We start from the raw sequence: 20,757 nt of genomic DNA, 5'->3' as shown, positions 1-20,757 counted from the left end.
GGTAAGGGAGGCATCCACCCAGGATGCAAATTAACTGAAAGGTATAAAATCAGGAAAAGAGCAGCTCTCCTGCCACCAACAGGGATGGCAATGGAGGGTAAGAAAAATTAAAGAAGAATGGGGATTAAAGTGGAAGGGATGAAGAGAGAGAGAGAGAGAGAGAGAGAGAGAGAGAGAGAGAGAGAGAGAGAGAAGCAAAGATCAGAAAGAGGATGTGAAGGCTAAAGAATCTAGTTATGACTTCACTCTGTATACAACAGAGGTCAAATATTCCAGCCATCCAAAACTCTGATTGCACTGGTTGTAGGAGGAGCCAGATTATTTTTCAGCTTCTAAATAGCACCACTGCAACATCACCACTCTTTGCAGACATGGTGGGATGTAGCTTTCACCTGGTGACTGTTAAATGATGCTGGGCTTCAAATTTCAAGTCATGCCTGTGATGTGCCATCATAACAAGCTACAAGTCTCTTTTTATTTTCTTGTTTACATATGATATAAATTCTCCATTTTTTGGTACTGAATGTTAGAAAAGTCATATCGTATGTTTATGTGGCATACCAGATAATGCAGTATTTGAATGCGACACATTTCCAGCAAGATATACTTTATCTTAAATGCAATCATCATAGAAGGTTAAAACTATTGATTAACAACCTAAAATAACCTCTGCAGTTGTGTAAAGAGCCAGTGCTGAATGACAGGTATCAGATGCCTTACCTCACTAACCATGTCCTTCACGTGTCTGGCAAGTTTCATGATAGGGGTCTGGCCATTTGCATGGTGATGGGGTCTTTCTTTGCTGGCCACTTCTACATACAGATACTACAGAAGAAAAGAAACAGAAGGGAAAATAAGGAAAAAAAGCTATTTAAATACCCCCCCGATATTCAGCTGGCAGCCCTGTTGATCTCCGCCACCAGCGTTAAACTTGAATATTCAATGCGGGCTCATATCCAGCTGCTGGCATTGAATATCTGTTTTTTTAAAGCCAGCTAGTACTTGCCCGGTAAACTTGATATTCAGAGCTAACCAACTATGTGTTAGTACATGAAGGGGCCCTTTTACAAAGCGGTGGTAAGCCCAACATGGGCTTACTGCATGCAAATGTGGAACTATCGCCAGCCCAACGCGGGTGCTGGTGGTATTTCGAGCCCCAGCAGGCACCATTTCCCACGCTAGCGGAAATAGTCAAAAAATATATCTGCAGGTGCTAACCTGGTGGTAATCGGGCAGCGCCATGTGCTACTCGGTTACCGCTGGGTCAGACTGGGAGCCCTTGCCACCACCTCAATGGGTGCAGGGCCCTTTTTACGCAGCTTGGTAAAAGGACCTCAAAGATAGGATGACTATTTATGTGGTCCTATTTATGTGCTAACACTGGCCTGTTAGCTCTGAAAATCGGGAGCTAACCAGACTCCACCCCTGAAATACCCCTGACATACCCCGCTTGCACTTCGATGCTAACCAGTCATTTTCAGGGAAAATAACCAGTTAAGGGGCCCTTTGACTAAGGCGCGTAGGCACCCACAGGTGTCCAACGTGCATCAGATTGGCACTATCGCCCGGCTACCGCATGCCCCAGGTGGTAATTCCATTTTTGGCGCATGCCCAAAACACGCAGTAGAAAATATTTTCTAATTTCTACTGCAGGGCACTTACCCGGCAGTAATTGGCAGTTGGCGTGTGCTGTACACTTACAGCCCAGTTAGTGCGTGAGACCTTACCACTAAGTTAATGGATGGGGTTAAGGTCTCAGGCCAACAATGGGAGCACGCAAGTGTACAGCGCTGCATACATCTAGTAGCGCTATAGAAATGATAAGTAGTAGTAGCAAGTAGTTTTTATTTTGCCGCGCGTCCATTTTCTGTCACAATACAAAAAAAATCCCTTTCTTTCCAGGCGCGATCAGGGAATGGACCAGCGCGCATCCAAAATGCTTTTGGGCACGCCTTAGTAAAAGGGCCCCTAAGAGCCACTGAAATTGACCGGATAGCAGCCAACAAGCGAGTTAACCGGTTGGTGGCCATTCCCATGAATATCGGCTGGAAAGATTTTACTCCTTTGAGTATTCTGGGTCACAGTTAGAACATAAAGAAGGACATTTTTAAAGAAATGACTTTGATTTATTCTCCTTGCTATCAAGCATGGTGCATCAATGGGTTTTTCTGATGCTTCACTCATGTGCTGTTTTGCACTATGCATTGGAAGCATTAGCCACGTCTCCGTTTTGGTGGAGGTTTCTTAGCACCATCTTGAACTACTACCTAAAAGGCTCAAGCTAAATCCAAATCAATAAATACATCTGCTTATCTGTGATATATGAAGGCACCACTACTAGTGTATTTGCTGTATATTTGCAACAAAGATATGTTACTTATGCTTACAAAACAGGGCATGGAGGGGCAGAGACGGGTGGCCAGAGGGAAGGTGTCAAGAAGCTTTTGATGCTTTTATTTACCTGGCTCTGTATCTGTTGCCCTTTCTTGGCTCGTAGGAAGTCAGGTGTGTTCAGAATGGAAGTGTATTTTGTCTTTAGTTTGTTGCCCTTAGCTCTGTATACCACCTAAAAGAAAATGAAAAGCTTGATGTTATTTTCTGAGTAACAAATAGTTAAGTAACTAGAACTGATCTCAAAGAAATACAGTACAGCATTGACAATGTCAAAATAATGAATACAAAAAGGAATACAGTTAAATGTAGTAATTGGTTATGTTGATTTTATTAGAAACAAGTTTATTTATTTTGCACCACCTTGTGATGTGAAAGTGGTTCTTTTGCTAAACCTAGCGTGTACTAACGGACAATAATGTGTACTAAGTGTCATGTATCCCCAGGGCCGTGCAGATGCGGTAAGCGGGGTAAGCGCCGCAGGGGGGCGCTATCCTCTGGGGGGCGCCGCCGCTGCGTGCTTACCCTGCCCTCCCGCTCCCATGTAGGAACTGCCCGCCCTCTTCTCCCCCCCAAGATCCCGTTCCTTTTTTTTTCTTTTAAATTTACCTTCCTCCAGCAGCGCAGCGTCAGTGAAGGAGGCGGCGCTCCCAGTCCCGACGTCTCTAGCCTTCCCTTGTTCGCTGCTCACTGCCCTGCCTTCTTCTGAAGGCGGGGCAGTGAGCAGCGAACAAGGGAAGTGCGCCTTTGTAAATGGGCCCTTAACCTACAATCCATATTCAAATCAAGAATTGGGCACAAAATTTTACAAACGGACTAAGCCTTATTTACCCTTTTGCAAACTTTAGCATTGCTTAGTATAGTGGCCTCATAAAGAGAAAAACAGATGCCACAACTGACCAACTGCAAACTAGTTCCGGACTAAAGCACATCTTTTCTCATGGTTGCTCTGGGAAATTAAAGGCTTCTGAGCTGCTGATGCCAGAAAAATATCCTGAAAGGCCTGATCCTCCAGAGAAAAAAAACTTAACGTCAAGTAATTGCATAGTTGTGGAAGATTCTCTCAGGAAGAAATATAATCAATTTTAATGACATCAGCTACTGCAATAACTGTTGAATCAGAAGCCATTTTTTCAGTGTAATCAAAGAATGTGCTGAACGCAGAGGCATAGCTAGGTGGGTCACCAGGGAAGCGGCCGCCCCCCCCCAAACGGACTTCTGACAGCGCCAATTTTTGACGCAATCTGTCGCGTTTAAATTAAGCGCCGGCACCGTCAGCAGTCCACTCTCCGCTCCCCCCACGTCCTCAACCTGGCTACGCTTCTGGCTGAACGGTGATCTTTAACTCAGCCATCACAGCACGGCATCATGCAGTCAGCCTGAATATTTCATTTTGCAAAATGGCTTTGATCTTTGCAGGCCTGCTCTCCTGGTCTCAAATGACAACTCTTTTAGACAGGCGTAATTCAGAAACTAATTTCATACTTCACTCAGATGTGTCTTCAGCTCTTGGACTGTTCTGTACACGGGGGTGTCCAGAACAGTGCTGTACTTGTCTTGCATCTTCTTTGCAGGAGTGGTGTACACATAATGGGACTGTAAAAGAGGACAGACAGTAATGACCAAGGCTGTATGCTGTGACTCCAGGTTTAGTTTAATAAACTACTTCACTATACTCAGCTTCACATCAGATAAATACTTACTCAAAACATTGTGGTCTAATTAGGCCTAACTCAACAATATACTGCAAGCTGCATGTGTTCCTGCTGCAGTTATGCACTTGCAGATACAGCGGGTCCATGGCTGCGAGTTTGACTGCGAGTGCGTAAATGTTAGGCATGCCAGAACTGAGTTATGCTAGTATTCTGTAATGAAATCTGAGTGCCCAGATACCATTATAGAATAAGCTCTCAAGGTACCTAAATGGAGGTCCCCTCAATGTGAATTAATAAAACTTATTTTATTAAATAGGTCTCTCAAGCGTTCATTCTGAAAGAGAAGCATATTTTATATATTACGCAAAAATAACCTGTAATACATACAGTAATTATATCTAATCAATTCCAACTTACCCACAGCTTACGTAGGAAACGTGAACGGACCATATCAGGAGTATCATAGAGGAAGCATCCTATGCCTTTCAGCCACTGCAAATCTTCTTTGTATTTATTCTGTGGAACAATAATGTTAGTGCAGGTTATAAAGATTAGGCTACTAAGAAAATGAGGCAGGGTAAATATGGACATGAGGAGGCTAATTTTCAAATGTATATAGATAGGTAAACCACCCACTCTATACTCATATCAATACCCCCACCCCAGTGAAAACTGTCTACCCTCCTTCTGCAAGTAAAAGTACCTGTTCTAGTATATGTGATACTTTACCCGCTGGCAAAAAGGCAATGGCCTAGGGACGGGGATTAAGTCAAGGGAGAGAAGTGTGAGGCCTCAAATCAGCTGCAAATGTATTTGGGTGCACTGTACCAACTGTTCATAGCTACTAGCACTTTCAAAGAGAACCCCTGCACAGTGCTTCCCTTTGAAAATAAGTTCCAGTTCCATGGGTAAATGTACCCACAGAACTGCAGTCCCCACACATAGTTTTATTATTGTCCCATAAATATATTGGAAACAAGATGCGCATGTATTCTAAAGAGGGTAGTTTTCAGAAAGCTTGCAGTACTTTGTACCCACAGACTTGTCAGCTGAATTTCAAAGAGAAATTTCCCTTTGGAAATCCCATGAGGTACAGTGCCATGGGGATTTTTTAATCCACATATTTTTAAGTACTAAATATGTAGGAACAACATGGGGGATTTCAGTTTGAAATTCCTATTCATATCTGATCGGGCCTATAACGGCCTCTATATCTTTACCCTATAGGGGAATGCAATTGTTTTGTTGATGGTCTGCATATTTTTCTCACAGATGATACATTTTCCATGGGTAAACTCCTATTTATGCAAAAAAGAATGCTATCAAAAATTGTCCCCACTATGTCTTTTAGGCAGGGCTGATGTTATACATACTATGGCTCAGGGAAGAAATTTGAAGGGGACCCAAAGCCCACCAGGAGGCTAGATCTTCTTCAGATTCTAGTAGAAGGCTCAGGGGCCCTTTGTAGACAAATAGGGCCAGGTTCTGTAAATGCTGCTCAAATTTAGGAGCTGGGAAAAATCCGCGCTAAGCGCTATTCTATGAAGGACATTCAAGGCTGATTTTGGGGCTTCAGGACTTAGGCCAGGTGAAACCTGGCGTAAAGCCCGGCATGGAGCTGCGTGCATAACTGTGGTATTCTATAAACCTGCACCTAAATAATCGGAACACCCTGACCTGCCCATGTCCTTCCCATGGCCACACCCCCTTTTGGGTTGCACTTGAGACACTTTGGGCATGCAGCGTTATAGAATAGCGTGTAGGCAAATGTGTGTGTAAATCCAAATTAGTGCCAGGTAACTCTAATTAACCTCAATAGCTGGTTGTTAGCACACAATTGACTAATTAGTTTGTGTGTGCATCTGGGCTCTGCGCCCCAGTTTGGGCACCTGGCTTTGGGTGACCTATATGGAGTCTGGGGGACAGTGGTAATTACCGAGCAGCATGGAGCACTATTGATAACACAGGAAAAAAAAAGTGAAATTTCATTTTTTTTGTCCTGCTGTTTCATGTTACAAATTACATGAAATGACAGGTCATTTCAAACAAATGACCATCTCTGATGTCTTTTGATTCCGTTTTGATTGTTTGAAGCCTCTGGTTAAGTTTCATGCTTACATCACTGGTTATTTCTCCAACATGGCGGTGGTGTATGAGTTCTGGTGTGAATGGCATAGAAATCTTGTGACCCCTCATCTTAAAGAAGTTTGACTTGTAGATAAGCTGAGAATCAAAGGAGAGAACAAAGAACAATTAATCAGAAAAAGGCCTCCATGGATATATATCTATATTTATATATTACTAGTTATATATAGATAGGTGTGTGTTTGTCTATACTCAATCCTTTGAGAATAGCTTGTTCCTTTTTTAAACTATTGAAAGGACTTACATCGCTGACTGCTTCCTGAGTGGCTCTGACTTGACGGATTTCCGGAGTATCCGGGGTAGTGTGGATTTTGTCCTTTAGTTTATGGTACAGCTGTCGATACATTCTCTGCAAGGGAGAAAAGCAAGTAATGTACCTATTAGTGACTAGGGTGTTTCAGAGTAATTATATAGGGAGTGGTTGGGGGAGGAGGGAACCAAATTACATTTTCCTAATATTACAAAATGGAAGAAATACTTTTATATGTTTGAGCCTGTACACTCATCTCAAAGAAGTCCACAGCCAAGAACACGGAAGGTAAAATAGCATCTTTTCAAAATAAGGGTTACTACTAACTAGATTCCTAATATTCCTCCATCTCCATATAAAAGATGGAGGAGGCATTTTTTAACTTATAAATATGTAAGGATATGATTATGTTAGTCTGCAGTAAAGTTTAATGAACTCTGAACTGGCAGTGAAACTTTAGGGTTCCATTTGCAACTCTGAATAATCACCATCTTCCAACAGAATTACAAGCTTATGTACAACCATTTTAAGGGATCCTTTAACTAAGCTGCGGTAAAAAGTGGCCTACCGTAGTATAAGCGTGTCTTTTGTGTGAGCGCTGGGCCATTTTTACTGTGCCTAGGAAAAAGGGCTTTTTTTTAAGGGGCCAGAAAATGGGCATAAGCTAAAATTGAAACCAGCGCATGTCCATTTTCAGCCTGAGACCTTACCGCCACCCATTAATCTAGAAGTAAGGGTTCACGTGCCACACGTCCGGTGACTGGTCAAAGTGCGCCAACTGCTGATTAACGCCGCACACGGTAGGAAATTAAAAAATAATTTGTCCAAATCTGAAATTACTACCAGAGAGGTGCGGTAGCCTGGCAGTAGTCTTGTTTTGGCGCATGCTGCGTGTACGTAGAGCCTATCGCACCTTTGTAAAAGGACCCCTAAGTAAACTGTTGCACCCACAATACCAGGGAATAATCACATACCTCATTAAGTATCTTATTGACTTTCTTTATATAAACCATAGGAACGTCATTGGGCCCAAGAGTATAGCCCCCGGCCTTTAGGTGTTCATAGGCCTCTTTGTATTTGAGCTGTAAAATATAAAAAAGAATTAGTTATGAAATAGGCATAAAAAATATCAACACTTTAATTTCTAAGCATCACACATGAAGACCTTAAATATCTCATACATTGTCCCCCTAATTCTACAAATGGTGCTTTAAATTGCATGTGTGCCCAATTTGCACGCACAATTTAATTAAATAATCCCTAGCCAATTAGTGCTGATAATTGGGTGCTAACAATCAATTATCACTGCTAATTGGCATTCATGAAAAATTACGTGTGGATCTGCACACAAATATTACAGGTGGTTCCAAAAAGGAGGCATGGCTATGGGAGGGACTTGGGTGGATCAGGGGCATTCCCACAATTCATGCGCAAGGTTATAGAATAAGGGGGATCCGTGCTTAATTTAGGCATGGGAATTTACACCAAGGTTTCATTGGTAGAAATGGTCGCACCTAAATGTAGTTGCAGTTTCTGGCACTCAGCGCGATTCTATAAATGGTGTCTAATTTTGAGTGCCGTTTATAGAATAGCGCTAAGCGATATCTTTTGGCAACAGTCTTTGGGCACCATTTACAGAATTGACCCCTAAAAGCCCAATTTTAAATAGGATGTGGAAAAGAGAATTTAAACATCCAGGAAAATTCCCACTCTCTATTTTAGAAGAGGCTTTGCCAAATGCTGAGCCACATGTAAAATATCTGTAAGGACATGCAGGACTGCATGTCTATGTCTCACCAGGTCCAGTGAGAATAGTGGTTTTAAAAGGCTGCACGCGGGGAAACATACTCTGCAACCACATCCCATATGTGAATTTGGTGCTGTGTTTTAAAATCACTGCTCCCTGCACTGTCTTCATACCATGATCCTGTGGCACCAGTCCACCCCCATCAACCCCACTGACAGCGATTCCCCCAATCTCCCCTCGATATTCATCCCCCCTTCCCCCAAGCCATCCTATCGCCTTAACACTCCCAAGTCATCTGATCCCTTCCACCCCACCAGCAAAATGTCCCTTGCCCCCCATCTCCAATCCCATTACCAATGTCCAGTGTGGGCATGAGTGATCCCCAATCATTCCAGCTGTTTCTGGCCCCTGGTTTCAAAATGGCATCTGTAACCCCTAGTGAAATGCAGCCCAGGCCATCTTTCAACCAAGGACCAGGAGCAGTTGGAATGACTGGGGATGCCTCCTGCTCACACTGGCCACCAGGAACCACAGTCCAGGGATGGTATCAGTAGTGAGAGATCTTACTAGGAGGATCTTTGGGGAGTCGGGGGAGGGGAAGGGGATTAAAAGATTTCAGGCAGTGTTGGGGGGGGGGGGGGGTGATAGGATGACCAGGGGGGTTTGGGCATCTGGCCTCACCATTTATATCTGTCTCTACAAGATTTGTGCCTCGAGGAAGTGTAAATGCCAACATCTGGATTTTGGCTCATCAAGGCAGATTTCTTTTATAAGATGGAGAATCCACATCAATATACTAGGCCTGCCCTAACCATTCCCTTTCTGTGCCCTTACCACGCCTCTAGGAAAACTAAACATGGTATGCATCATTACATGTAACATGGTATTTACAAGTGTTTACCAATTTACACATGTAAATGCTGCTATTTACAAGTAGGGATGCTTCTAAAAGAAAGGCCTTAATTTTCTGAAGAAAAGTGGAATTCTAGATTAAATGCAAGCAGAGCTATGGTGAACAGTAAAGGCTCAACAGAGTGACCAATCAGTAAGTATTGTACATCTAACAAAGACACTAAAAACCCCATATAGTTTACTTACATCACTGCCGATCAGCTGGGCTTTTTTAGCTTGCATAACAGATGGCAAATCAGCGGGGAGTTTATATCCTTTGGGGAGGAAGTGAACTCCAGCCTCACGATACAAATACTGAAGGCAAAACAGAAGACAATACGTCGTAAGCAAAAACATACAATCTTGTAATGTATGATATCTGTACTATAATTGTTGCATTCTGCCTTGTCCTTCTGGCAATTTTGTCTTTCGTTCTACAAATTTTTTCTGTTATTTCTATTTTGTGGAGAAGAGATGTGATACCCACCAACAAGCCTTCTCAGGAGTAGCCCCCACACCCTGGAATTTATTCCCAGAGGGACTATGTATAATTCGAGACTACCTCTACTTCAGGAAGCAGGTGAAAGCCTGGCTCTTCTCCCAAGCCTTTAATACATAGGATGACTGACTATACACTCATTCTGCACCTGGACTAACTTGTTACACAGTGGGAAGAAGGAAAAGCAGATCGGTAACTTAAGCACCTGCACCCATTAATGACCAAGCCACAAAAATGTAACCTAAATGACCAGATGACCTCCCCCTACTCTCCCAGTGGTCACTAACCCTCTCCCACCCTAAAAAAAAAAAAAATTAAATATTTTTCCAGCCTCTATGCCAGCCTCAAATACCATACCCAGCTCCATCACAGCAGTATGCAGGTCCCTGGAGCAGTTTTAGTGGGTACTGCAGTGCACTTCAGGCAGGCGGACCCAGGCCCTCCCCCCCACCTGTTAAACTTGTGGTGGTAAATGTGAGCCCTCCAAAACCCACCACAAACCCGCTGTACCCACATCTAGGTGCCCCCCTTCATCCCTAAGGGCTATGGTAGCAGTGTACAGTTGTGAGGAGTGGGTTTGGGGGGGGGGGGTGGGGGTGCTCAGCACACAAGGTAAGGGAGCTATGCACTTGGGAGCTTTTTCTGAAGTCCACTGCAGTGCCCCCTAGAGTGCCCGGTTGGTGTCCTGGCATGTGAGGGGGACCAGTGCACTACGAATGCTGGCTCCTCCCATGACCAAATGGCTTGGATTTGGTCATTTCTGAGATGGGTGTCCTCGGTTTCCATTATCGCCGAAAATCGGGGATGACCATCTCTAGGGACTACCATCTCTAAGGTTGACCTAAATGTTGAGATTTGGGCGTCCCCGACCGTATTATTGAAACGAAAGATGGCCGCCCATCTTGTTTCAATAATACGTTTTCCCCACCCCTTCGTGGAGACATCCTGCGAGGATGCCCTCAGGAAAACTTGGGCGCCCCGTTCAATTATGCCCCTCCAAGTGTGACAGTGGAAGACATGAGGACACGCAGTGCCTCCTATAGCATTGTTGTTGGATGGACACCACTGTATGAACATAGATAAAGACCTGCCAACATGATGTGGTCATGATAGATGACTTTTTACAGTTTTCTATTGTATCAAATGCAGGGCATTAAGGCACCTAGGGGTCCTTTTACCAAGCTGTGGGAAATAGGTCCCTATGGTAGCAGTGGGGGCCATTTCCCCCACATACTAGGGCCCTTTTTACCACAGCGGGTATAAAGCCCCAAAATCAAATGGCCATGTGATAAGGAAGCCCTTACCACCAACCACTGAGGTGGCGTAAGGGCTCCTGTGGTAACCAGCGGTAACCAGGCAGCATGCAGCGTTGCCTGATTACCACTGGGTTACCGCCATGCTAACCATTTCCAGGGGTTTTTATCCCCCAGAAATGGTGTGCGCTTGACCCAGAACTACCGCTGGTGGCAGCGAAGGGCCGGCAGTAGTCCCGGAATAGCAAGCAGTAAGCCTACATTGGGCTTACCGCCACTCTGCAAAAGGGCCCCTTAGTCACCACCCTTATATATCTTAATTAATCTTTAGACTTTGCTTCTCTTTCAGAGATTTAATTGTCATGGAAAGCTTATTGCTCAAGTCACCCCAAAGGTCCAGCTGTTAGTGCTCTGAAAACCCATGTCTACAAACAAGATTCAGCAATGACCTTTAGCCCCTCACTCCTCAAGTAAGCACAAGCTGTATTTTAAAAATAAGCATGCACATCACAACTTTGTCCCAAATCTGCTCAAAATATATCCCTGGAAATGCCTACTCACAGACTTCAGTAAAAACAGGGGTAATCTTTCAGTGTGCCTACGTGTTACACTGATATACCCTTGCTATTTACCTTGTGTGGGAGTAGCTTTACAAAAATACCCTCTACAATGGGAAGGAAAGAAGAAAGAAAAATGACAGATTGCAAAGAAGTCAATACACCTCAGCCCCAGACCACCTACCCCTTCAAGTCTTCAGGCAATCACAGCTAGTCTCTTTGGCTTTCCCCTCCTTATTATGAGAGGAAATACACATAACAGAGATGGTGATATGCAATTGAGGCTGATGTTGAAAGGGGCAAGAAAAAATTTTTTGAAGAAAAAGTATCACTGCTCAGATCCACCCCTTTCTTTGACTCCGGAATGAAATCCCACCAGAGAGGGAGGATGAAAACCTACAGTACATGTAAACACTTTTCTTTCATCCTTTTATGTTCAGTGAATGCCAAACCACTTCCAAGCACCTCTGCATCCTATTAGTACTGCTCCTCAGAGCAAATTTCCATGGTATGGAGAGTGAGAAGCACCAGCTCCAGTGGCATGAGCAGGAAGAAGATAAAGTGAATAAAGATACATCAATTCCCGGTACTTACTTCACTCTGTAGCTTGTGAGCGTTCTTGGCTCTATCCAAATCAACTGTTTTGGTCGTAGGAGCCACCTTGCCTCTAACTTTGTGTTCATAATCACTGTGGTACACGACCTGAGAAATTAAAAAGCAAAGCCAGTTTCCTCATTATTCCACCATATTCATATTTTGTAATAGCTCTTCTCTTTTAGTTGGGGTTCTCTTTTGGAGTCAGTGCATCTTTCAAACACACATTAAAAAAAGACATTAGTGCAAAGCCTTTTCTTTTCAACAACAAAAAAAAAGATTTCTATATGTTAGGGTCTGTGCTTAAAGGGTCTCAGATTCTCCTACAGGTGACATTGGTAGAAGGGCAAAGTTGCAACAGTGCTGGAATCAAATCATGTAAAAATTTTACTGCACATATATATTTGGTAAATTATTTGCATAGTTTTCTCTTTTAGACTGTTGAGATTAAGATATATTTTGTGTTTATTTATGTCAGTGATTTTATAATTATGTATGTTTTTTGGAACCCACCTGAATTTGGAGATAATCTGGGATATAAGAACTTTTAACTAATTAAATTAATTTCCATAAGGAAATATTTAGCATGAAAGTGTTTGATGTTATAGCGAAAGGCAACAGAGGTAATAGAAGGCTGGGGCTGATGTATCGAGGTTTCTTTCCTCATTCTGGGTCTATGGGTAAAGCTTGGTAAATCAGGCAAAGCCCTAAGGATGTTCCAACATTCATTTATAAAAGACTTACTAAACAGTCTTGACTATTGTGTTTCTAGAGTTTAGAACAGGGTTGCACAAACTAAAGTCTATGAACCAAATCTGGCCTTCTGGCACTTTATTTCCTGGCCCAGTTCATATTACAAATTTGTACACGTGTATATCTGCTGCAGTGTGGGAAAAGCCACTTTCCATGTGTCAGGCAGAAATATATAGGTGCATTTTAGAGAATTACCCCACAATGGAATAAAGCATGCACTTTCTGGATGTGTGACACACCTCGGCAAAATGGCCTCCTAGTGCATTCAAAGAGAATTGACAGCATACAGGAATATCAATATTCTTTAAAAGAAGCAAGATATGACATTGGAAGCAATGACTATTGTGCACCTAACTGTAAACCAGCATGGTGTGAGTAAATGTAGGCATGCAGATCTATGGCTGGCATAAATGTGGCATTTGCGTGGATTACTTAGAATATTCTGTAAGTAGCCTGCATAAACATTAGCCATTCCTAGGATATGCCCGTGCCCCACCCCAATGAACATCCACCTTGCATTTACACACTAACCCCAGGATTCTATATATGGTGCCCAGATTTGTGTGTGCGCACTCAAGATTTGTGCGTAATTTAATTGAGTAAGGAGCCCTTAACTATCAATAATTGGGTGCTAACAACCAATTATTAAAGTTAATTGGCACTCATTAAAATGTGTGCACCCATCTAGCAGCATGCTTTTCTATAAGGCATGGTGCCTAATTCTACTAGTAACTCAAAAGAGGGTGTGGTCATGGGCGTGTCAGTGGCATTCCAAAAAGCTGCGCATGTAGTTCCAGAAAACTGCCTCAACACACCTAACTTGAGTTTTCAACGTTTACACCAGGTTTCAGCAGGCATAAGTCCTGGCGCCCAAAGTTAGGCATGGGAATCCACACTAAGCATGATTCTATACTGGGCACGTGCCCTTTATAGAATCACGCTAAGTGCCAATTTTTTTTTCTCTTTATATATACGCTCAACTTCTCTGCTAATTTATCTCTGAATGTATACAGGTCTATAAGATCAGACAGTCATAATAGGATCATCAGATCAACGTATCCACCACTTAATTGGCTAATACATTTCTTCATGAGCCAAGCATATTTATAGAGGGGATACCGTAATCCTCATTAATCCCATTCATATTTTTTATATTTTTAATCTTTTATATATATAGCTTTAATCCATTAACTGCCTTCATAAACGTTTCCAAACTTATTCTTAATCACAGTTGATTCTATTCCGTATATATCCAACTTGTTCTGGAGTTAATACTTACATTATCAGCTTCCTCAGCTATTTCTGCTGTATTCCATAATTTGTGGTGGAGACTAATTCTTTTTTTCTGGCACCTTTTATAGAATTCTCCCCTAAATGTAGGCATGCACATTTTTGCCAGATTTAGGAAATAGGCACAACTATTTATGCAGGTTACTTGGGGGGTTCTTTTACTAAGGTGTGCTGAAAAATGGCCTGCACTAATGTAGGTGCGTGTTTTGAACGTGTGCAGATCCATTTTTCAGCACGCCTTTTAAAAAAGGCCTTTTTTGGGGGGCCAAAAATGGATGTGCAGCAAAATGAAAATTGGTGCGCATCTATTTTGGGCCTGAGACCTTACCGTCACCCGTTTACTTAGCGGTAAGGTCTCACGCAAATAACCAGGTGGTAATCATCAATGTGTGTACAATGCCGATTACCGCCCGGTTAGCACCGTGCACCGGAAAATAAAATATATTTTATAGAATACTGCCATTCACATGTGTAAGTGTGCACTTGTATATATATTTTCCGGCCTGGCGTTAGTGGACACATGTAAAATGAAATTACCGCCCCGGTACATGCGGTAGCTGGTTGGTAGTTCCTAATTGCGTAAGTTGGGCACATGTAGGCGCCTACACGGCTTAGTAAAAGGGCTCCTTAGAGTATTCTGTAAGTAGCCCATGCTCATTCCCTTCCCACTGAAAGTCCAACTTGCATTTCCATGCTAAGGCCATTTGAGCATACAAGTGCACACTTACACACAGAATAGCAGTATTCAATAAAATTAAGCGGACAAGGCACTTAAATTTATGTGACTGGTTATAGAATGAAGTTGTTATACTTGTACTGTAGTACATTAAGAGGGTTAATATGCACTAAACTGTAAGTAAATGATTCTTTTAAAGTCAGATATTGGTAGGGACTTACATCACTGCTCTGTTTCCCACTGGTGACAGCTTGGCGGGACAGAGGAGTAATCCATCACCAGGCTGAAATTTTTCTTCATCGTTGGCATCTGATTTTGTACTTGATCTAAGAAAGAATATTCAATTTGTTTTTCATTATGTTAGCATGTTTTTAATCAGAAAATATACTCACACAAGGCATTTCCACTGCATAACTGAGAATTGCTTTTTATTTTCTCTAATTATAAACTATGTTCGCTGTTTGTTTGGTTTTTTTTAATCTACATGTTTTAAAACAAATCTTCCCAATTATCTGTTCTGTTCGTACAACTTGAAAAGTGGAGTAAAGCTATATTTTGGTGTTATTGTAATGACTATTACAACAACATAATTATTGCTATTAATAGACCAGAAGATCTCTTCCATGCCACTGGAACCCAGCAAGGTCATCACATAAGCTCTCCATACACGGGAAAAACCACATGCTAAAAATAGCGCGGACCACTTTTTAGCGTGGCTTAGTAAAAGGGTCCCACAGAATGCTCCACTAAATTTCACTAATTTTCTAATTGTCCTTATTTGACTAGGAACAATTGTTTTCTCTCTTGAAAATTAGTTTTGATTAATTAAAAGAATCTATGAGAAACTGCAATAAAACATACATCATTACGCAGATCATATGCATGTTTGGCACGGAGAATTTCCGGAGTGTCCCATACAAAGCAGCCAATACCCTTCAGCCAGTTCAGGTCATCTTTGTAGGCAATCTAGAATATAAAAGAAAGTCAATGATAGGAAACCAAGGAATTCTATTCCCAATATTAAAAAAAAAACCAAGGATTCCTTTTACAAAGCTGCCGCTACCAACTTAGTGTATACTGAATACGAAGAGCCCATGGGAATTGATTGGGCTTCTTTGCATTCAGTGCGCCGCTAATTGGTAGCAACCGCTTTGTAAAAGGAGACCCAATTAAATCAATCTTTCCTCTAAAATTATACCACAGCCTATATTTTAAAGACATGCATTCTGTACCCTTTTGAAAGGAAAGTGATATTAATTCAGTGAGGGGACATTTACAAAGTGGTGGGGAAGGGCCCAACGTGGGCTTATACCGCCCAACACTGGCGCCGGCAGTAGTCCCACCCCAGCACAGGCCATTTCTGCACTAGGGGAAAATAGGGCCCTATTTTTTTTGCACAGTGGTTACCCGGTGGTAATCGGGCAGTGTCGCGCGCTACCCGGTTACACCTGGATAATATGGAAGTCCTTACTGCCACCTCAGTGAGTGGCGTTAAGTGATCCCCCCCCCCCCCCCACACACACACACATGGCCATGTAGGAAGTGAAATGTTACCACATGGCCATTTCTTTTAGGCCTTTTTAAGCCATTGTGGTAAACAGAGCCTCAGCGTGTGGCAAAAATGGCCCCCACTGCTAGCTCAGGGCCCCTTTTACCCCCAGCTGAAATGTGTGGATCAAAAAATCCCATTTTTAACTGAATCACCTTGTGGTGACTTTCAGCACTTGTTCAATCCAGTGGCACAGTCCACAAGAATATAAGGCACTAGAATTGGGCATGTCTTAACTTGTAGATCAGACAGGCCTTTAAAATTAAATAAATACTCTGCCTTAGGAGGAAAGGTTAGCTACAATCTTATTAATCTATTATGTTTTTAATATTTATAAGCCGTTTCCCACAGGTGTGCTCAAAGCAGAATACAACAGATTAAAAATAATACACATAAAGTAATATGAAAAATATCATAATGAGTTCCAATGAGGAGTTTTTTAATGGGTAAGAGAAACAAGACAATTCTAGGGGGTCTTTTACTAAAGATAGCTCGAGTTATCTGCATCAGGGCCCATTTTCTTTCTATGGGCCCTGCTGCAGATAACGAGCTAATCTTTAGTTAAAAGACCCCCTTAGTACATTAAGGGGAGAAGTTATCAATTTGGGCTGCTCTTGAGTCGGGTTATTTTACCACAAATGGGTTATTTTAGCACAGGGTCCCATTTCATATGAAACCCTGATCTAAAAAAAACCCGGCTTGTAAAATAACCCAACTTATGGTAAAATAACTTGACGTAATAGTATCCCACATTGATAACTTCCCCCCTAAATCCCATATTTTGCTTCATTCTTAAGTGTATGCTTTTAATTAGCTGAAATAAAAAATTCCAGTATTTTGTTTTACAGAAAATCTAAGGGCCCTGTTTACTAGGTACGCTAGTGTTTTAGCACATGCTAATGGTAGAGACACCTATAGCGCGTCTCTAGTAACAGGGCCCTAACTGTTTTGCCATGGTGAGTGGAATTAAAAGTGAGTGTTTAGTATTAAAGAAAAAAGCTAAGACGTATGGGTAAATCCTCTTTCAGGATTAGCACACTCTATAAGGAAATAGCAGGGTTAGACTTACATCACTGAGTGCTCGTGGACTTTTCTAGCAGGGACATAGACCTTTAAGGTCAGGCAGGCAGATCATTCATGGAGATACTTGCGATAGTCTATATAACTGACTTATCCTGTGTTTTCCTGGCTGTTTACAATTTCCAACAGTCTGGAACAATGTGGATTTTCATTTTGTTCTTTTTCATAGCCTTCCCCTTATATAAGCGCTGCAATAGAACAAACCATGTATTTTAGATTCATTACTTGTCTTTTCTCAAAGGGAAGCTCAAGGTGAGTTACACTCAGTTACATGGGTTATTCCCTGTCCAAGCGGACTACAGTCTAAGTTTGAACCGGAGGCGCAGGAAGGTGAAGGACTTGCCCCAAGTTCACAAGGAGTTTCACTAGGAGAAGCGGTTTGGATCTGGCTTCCCTGGTTTTTAAACCTGGGGCTTTAACCACTGGGCTCCTCTAAGACCAATAAGGAAAATGATTCGTAAGAGGACTATAAAAATTAATAGGGGTTATTTTAAGTGGCATTATATGTACATTGCATACACGTTGTAAAATGATTATTTCAGTAAGCCACTGAGTACACATGGAGATCCACACCATGTAGATATTTCAAGAGGGCTGGTGGGGGCATGATTTTGGCAAGACCAAAATCTATATGTGTACTCTTCATATTATAAAGAAAATACGCATATATGGGAAGAAATTTCCTATTGGGCTTACACCAGTTTCAAAAAAAGGCACGCATAGGTATCTAAAAAGGGTCAGAGACATTAAGAGAATCATTCGTCTTAACTCCTTTTGCTAATTTCTACCTCCAAGATGAAGAAAATTAAAATTGAGGCCTCACTATTTACGGGTGGCACTTACACAGCTGCAATGCCACTTGAACATGGATGTTGCAAAATTGCTGCTTCCATGTGGATGTCTGATGCACATAAAGTTTTATCTTTAATTCAGAATGAATTTTTTTTCACTTAGTTTTTATTAAAGCTGTTTCAATAGCAAAGTCCTCAGTAAACAGAATACTCTCTCTTTAACAACATTCTGCAAGCAAAATAGAACAACTAATATGCAATGTCTCAAAATAACAATATAATCATAAAGGACAAAAAATATCTTGACTGAGAATGTTATATAATTACATGTCTTAAGACCATATCTTCCTCTTAACCTAATAAGTAGGATTAATAACCTAACAATTGCATGAACATGAGCAAAGATGTGCCTCTTTTGCCACAATATATCCCCCTTCCTCCAACATCCCTCCCCTCCCTTATAGCACAGCCCAATTAATTAACCTAGGTATCTGAATACTTGAGTATCAGAATATTGGCATTATGGGGTGTACTTGCGCCCCTGTCTCAGGGCTACTGTAACCCAGATCACTAGAAGACCTCATAGTTTCTCTAACAGCTAAACCTCAGATCAAATTGAAGTTTTGTACCATGTAGCTCAGAGATAATGCTCTTGTAAATTGTAGCTCTCTGCAAATCCCCAACAGAGTTCCATCACTGATCCCCCCATCACTTTCCAAGATCTTACTATAGTTATGTTTGCTACCAAATTAATAAAGGAGCCAGCGCTGGATATTCCCCCCCCCCCAGCATCCCAACCTGGAATAAGGCCAATAGACATATTTTAGAAGCCCCTGACCAATCCTCACCCATCCATTCAGAATGAGTGAGTTGCTGCAGGTTAGTACATTGGGTCCCTTAGGTTGGCTGGTGCACATTAATTTGCACACTGTTACGTTCCCTCACCTGTTCGACGCTCCTCCCGGCTAAGTCATTCCTCGTTCAAGAGGGACAAGGTTCAGTTTTAGGAGGGTCTGTTTCAGTTTCCTAAGTCTGGCAGCCGGTCATCCGGGTTGGATCAAGGACAGCAGCCATCTTGGCTAGCTCAGGATGGGGGCAGCCATCTGGAGTAACGAGGTCAGGAAGGAAGCCCATATTTGGACGAAGGCACCTCTGCTGATGGGGGCAAACCATCTTGAATCAGCTGCACATACTTGAGCCTAATTCCTCCATTACTTAAAGCCCTGCCGTCAGTCCTTCGTTGCTCCGGCCTCATTTGTTCTGAGGAGTTGCTTGTCAGAGTGCTGTTCACCGACTTTCTTTCTGTTCCTGTTTTCCTGTGTACCGGACTTGGCTAGTCTTCTCGGATTACGTTTGTTTGCTGCCTGCCTTGACCCTGGACTGAATTGACTACTCTTTGCCTGTTGGAGTTCTGGTTCTGGACTGTGTCTGTTTCCTGCTATCCTGGTCAGTGGCTGTGCAACCCCGCCGGTTCCAGAAGTCCTGTGGCTACCTGCAGCTGGGAGCTCAACTCCCGGTGAACGGTGGTCGCTTCCCAGGTGAAGCTAGGGGTTGTCTGGCTGCCTGACCGAGTGCGGTGTCACCCATCTCTGCCGTGCTCAGTCAGGGCACAGGGGCTCACTACTACCGGGTCATAACACACACCTTGACTTTGATGGTGCTCACCAATGGGGAAAGTTCAGTGGTATAGCATCAAAATAAGGCAAGTGAGACCAGGCTCACCTGCATATGTACAAATTATGCCAAAACCCTGTCCCCAGGAACACTTTCAACCATGTTGGATAAACTTATATTTACACATTTCTTTACAATGAAATACCTCCTCCCCCCCAATTTTCTACATTCAGACTCCTTTGGGTTTGCAGCTCAAGACAAGTGCATGACCACCCGACCCCTCCTCCTCTCTGATTGGCCCCTGTTTGTGAACCTGTATTCATAAATTCATCATGATAGTGGGAATGGAGCCCAATTATTGCTATTCAAGTTCTTTTTTAATGTAATTTTCAATCATAATAATTATGTACCATTCTTACAATCTGTCAGTACCTATACTTTCTTCATGATCGCAATAGATTTTACAAAAAATGTTCTTCTTTTAGTACTTACATCAATGTTAAGTTGCCAACTCTAAGGCATCGTGCTGTGTTGGGATCATCCTGAACACTTTTGGTAAAGTATAGAGGTGCTTTTAACTTCTCATATTCTTCCCGATATTTAACCTAAACAGAAAAAAAATAAAGCTGATGCTCTTTAATAGAAAAACATTGTTTTTTTTTTTTCACTAATTATGGGCTCTTTTACTAAAACATATTAAAATCTGGGTTTACTGCATTTTAACGCAGGAGTTTCCATGCGCTAAGCCCAGATTTCACATGGCAGTATTTAGAGCTTTTTAAATATATATTTTTTGCAGGTCCCATGCTAATTTTTCTATTAGCCTGCGGAACTTGCAAAAAATAATGCTTCCTCGTTAAGTCTGTGTACCCAATTAGCAAGCGCTAATGTGAATGCTCTAGTTGGGATAACACTTCCACACTCATTCCCTGCCATCTCCCCAAAATATTTTTTAAAAAAATACATAGCCCAGATTTGATATATGGTGACTAAAGCTGCGTGCACACATTTGGCAGCATGGC

At 42.2% G+C, this 20,757-nt stretch overlaps 1 protein-coding gene across 1 annotated transcript in view; it reads right to left on the bottom strand.

Annotated features, from left to right (window-relative positions):
• The window catches only part of NEB (nebulin), a 424,680-nt gene that overhangs the window by 105,537 nt on the left and 298,386 nt on the right, over positions 1-20,757 (bottom strand). Inside the window, 15 exon segments of the mRNA XM_030209286.1 lie at positions 721-825; positions 2,462-2,566; positions 3,877-3,987; positions 4,464-4,562; positions 6,165-6,269; positions 6,436-6,540; positions 7,416-7,523; positions 9,287-9,394; positions 11,983-12,090; positions 14,923-15,027; positions 15,563-15,667; positions 17,320-17,384; positions 17,387-17,419; positions 17,422-17,518; positions 20,224-20,340. Of these exon segments, the coding sequence (XP_030065146.1) occupies positions 721-825; positions 2,462-2,566; positions 3,877-3,987; positions 4,464-4,562; positions 6,165-6,269; positions 6,436-6,540; positions 7,416-7,523; positions 9,287-9,394; positions 11,983-12,090; positions 14,923-15,027; positions 15,563-15,667; positions 17,320-17,384; positions 17,387-17,419; positions 17,422-17,518; positions 20,224-20,340 (1,476 nt within the window).

The sequence above is a fragment of the Microcaecilia unicolor genome, chromosome 7 (assembly GCF_901765095.1).
Source record: "Microcaecilia unicolor chromosome 7, aMicUni1.1, whole genome shotgun sequence".
In the NCBI taxonomy this organism is placed as follows: Eukaryota; Metazoa; Chordata; class Amphibia; order Gymnophiona; family Siphonopidae; genus Microcaecilia; species Microcaecilia unicolor.
Note: the sequence above shows the minus strand (reverse complement) of the source record. Positions and strands in the feature narration are given on the sequence as shown.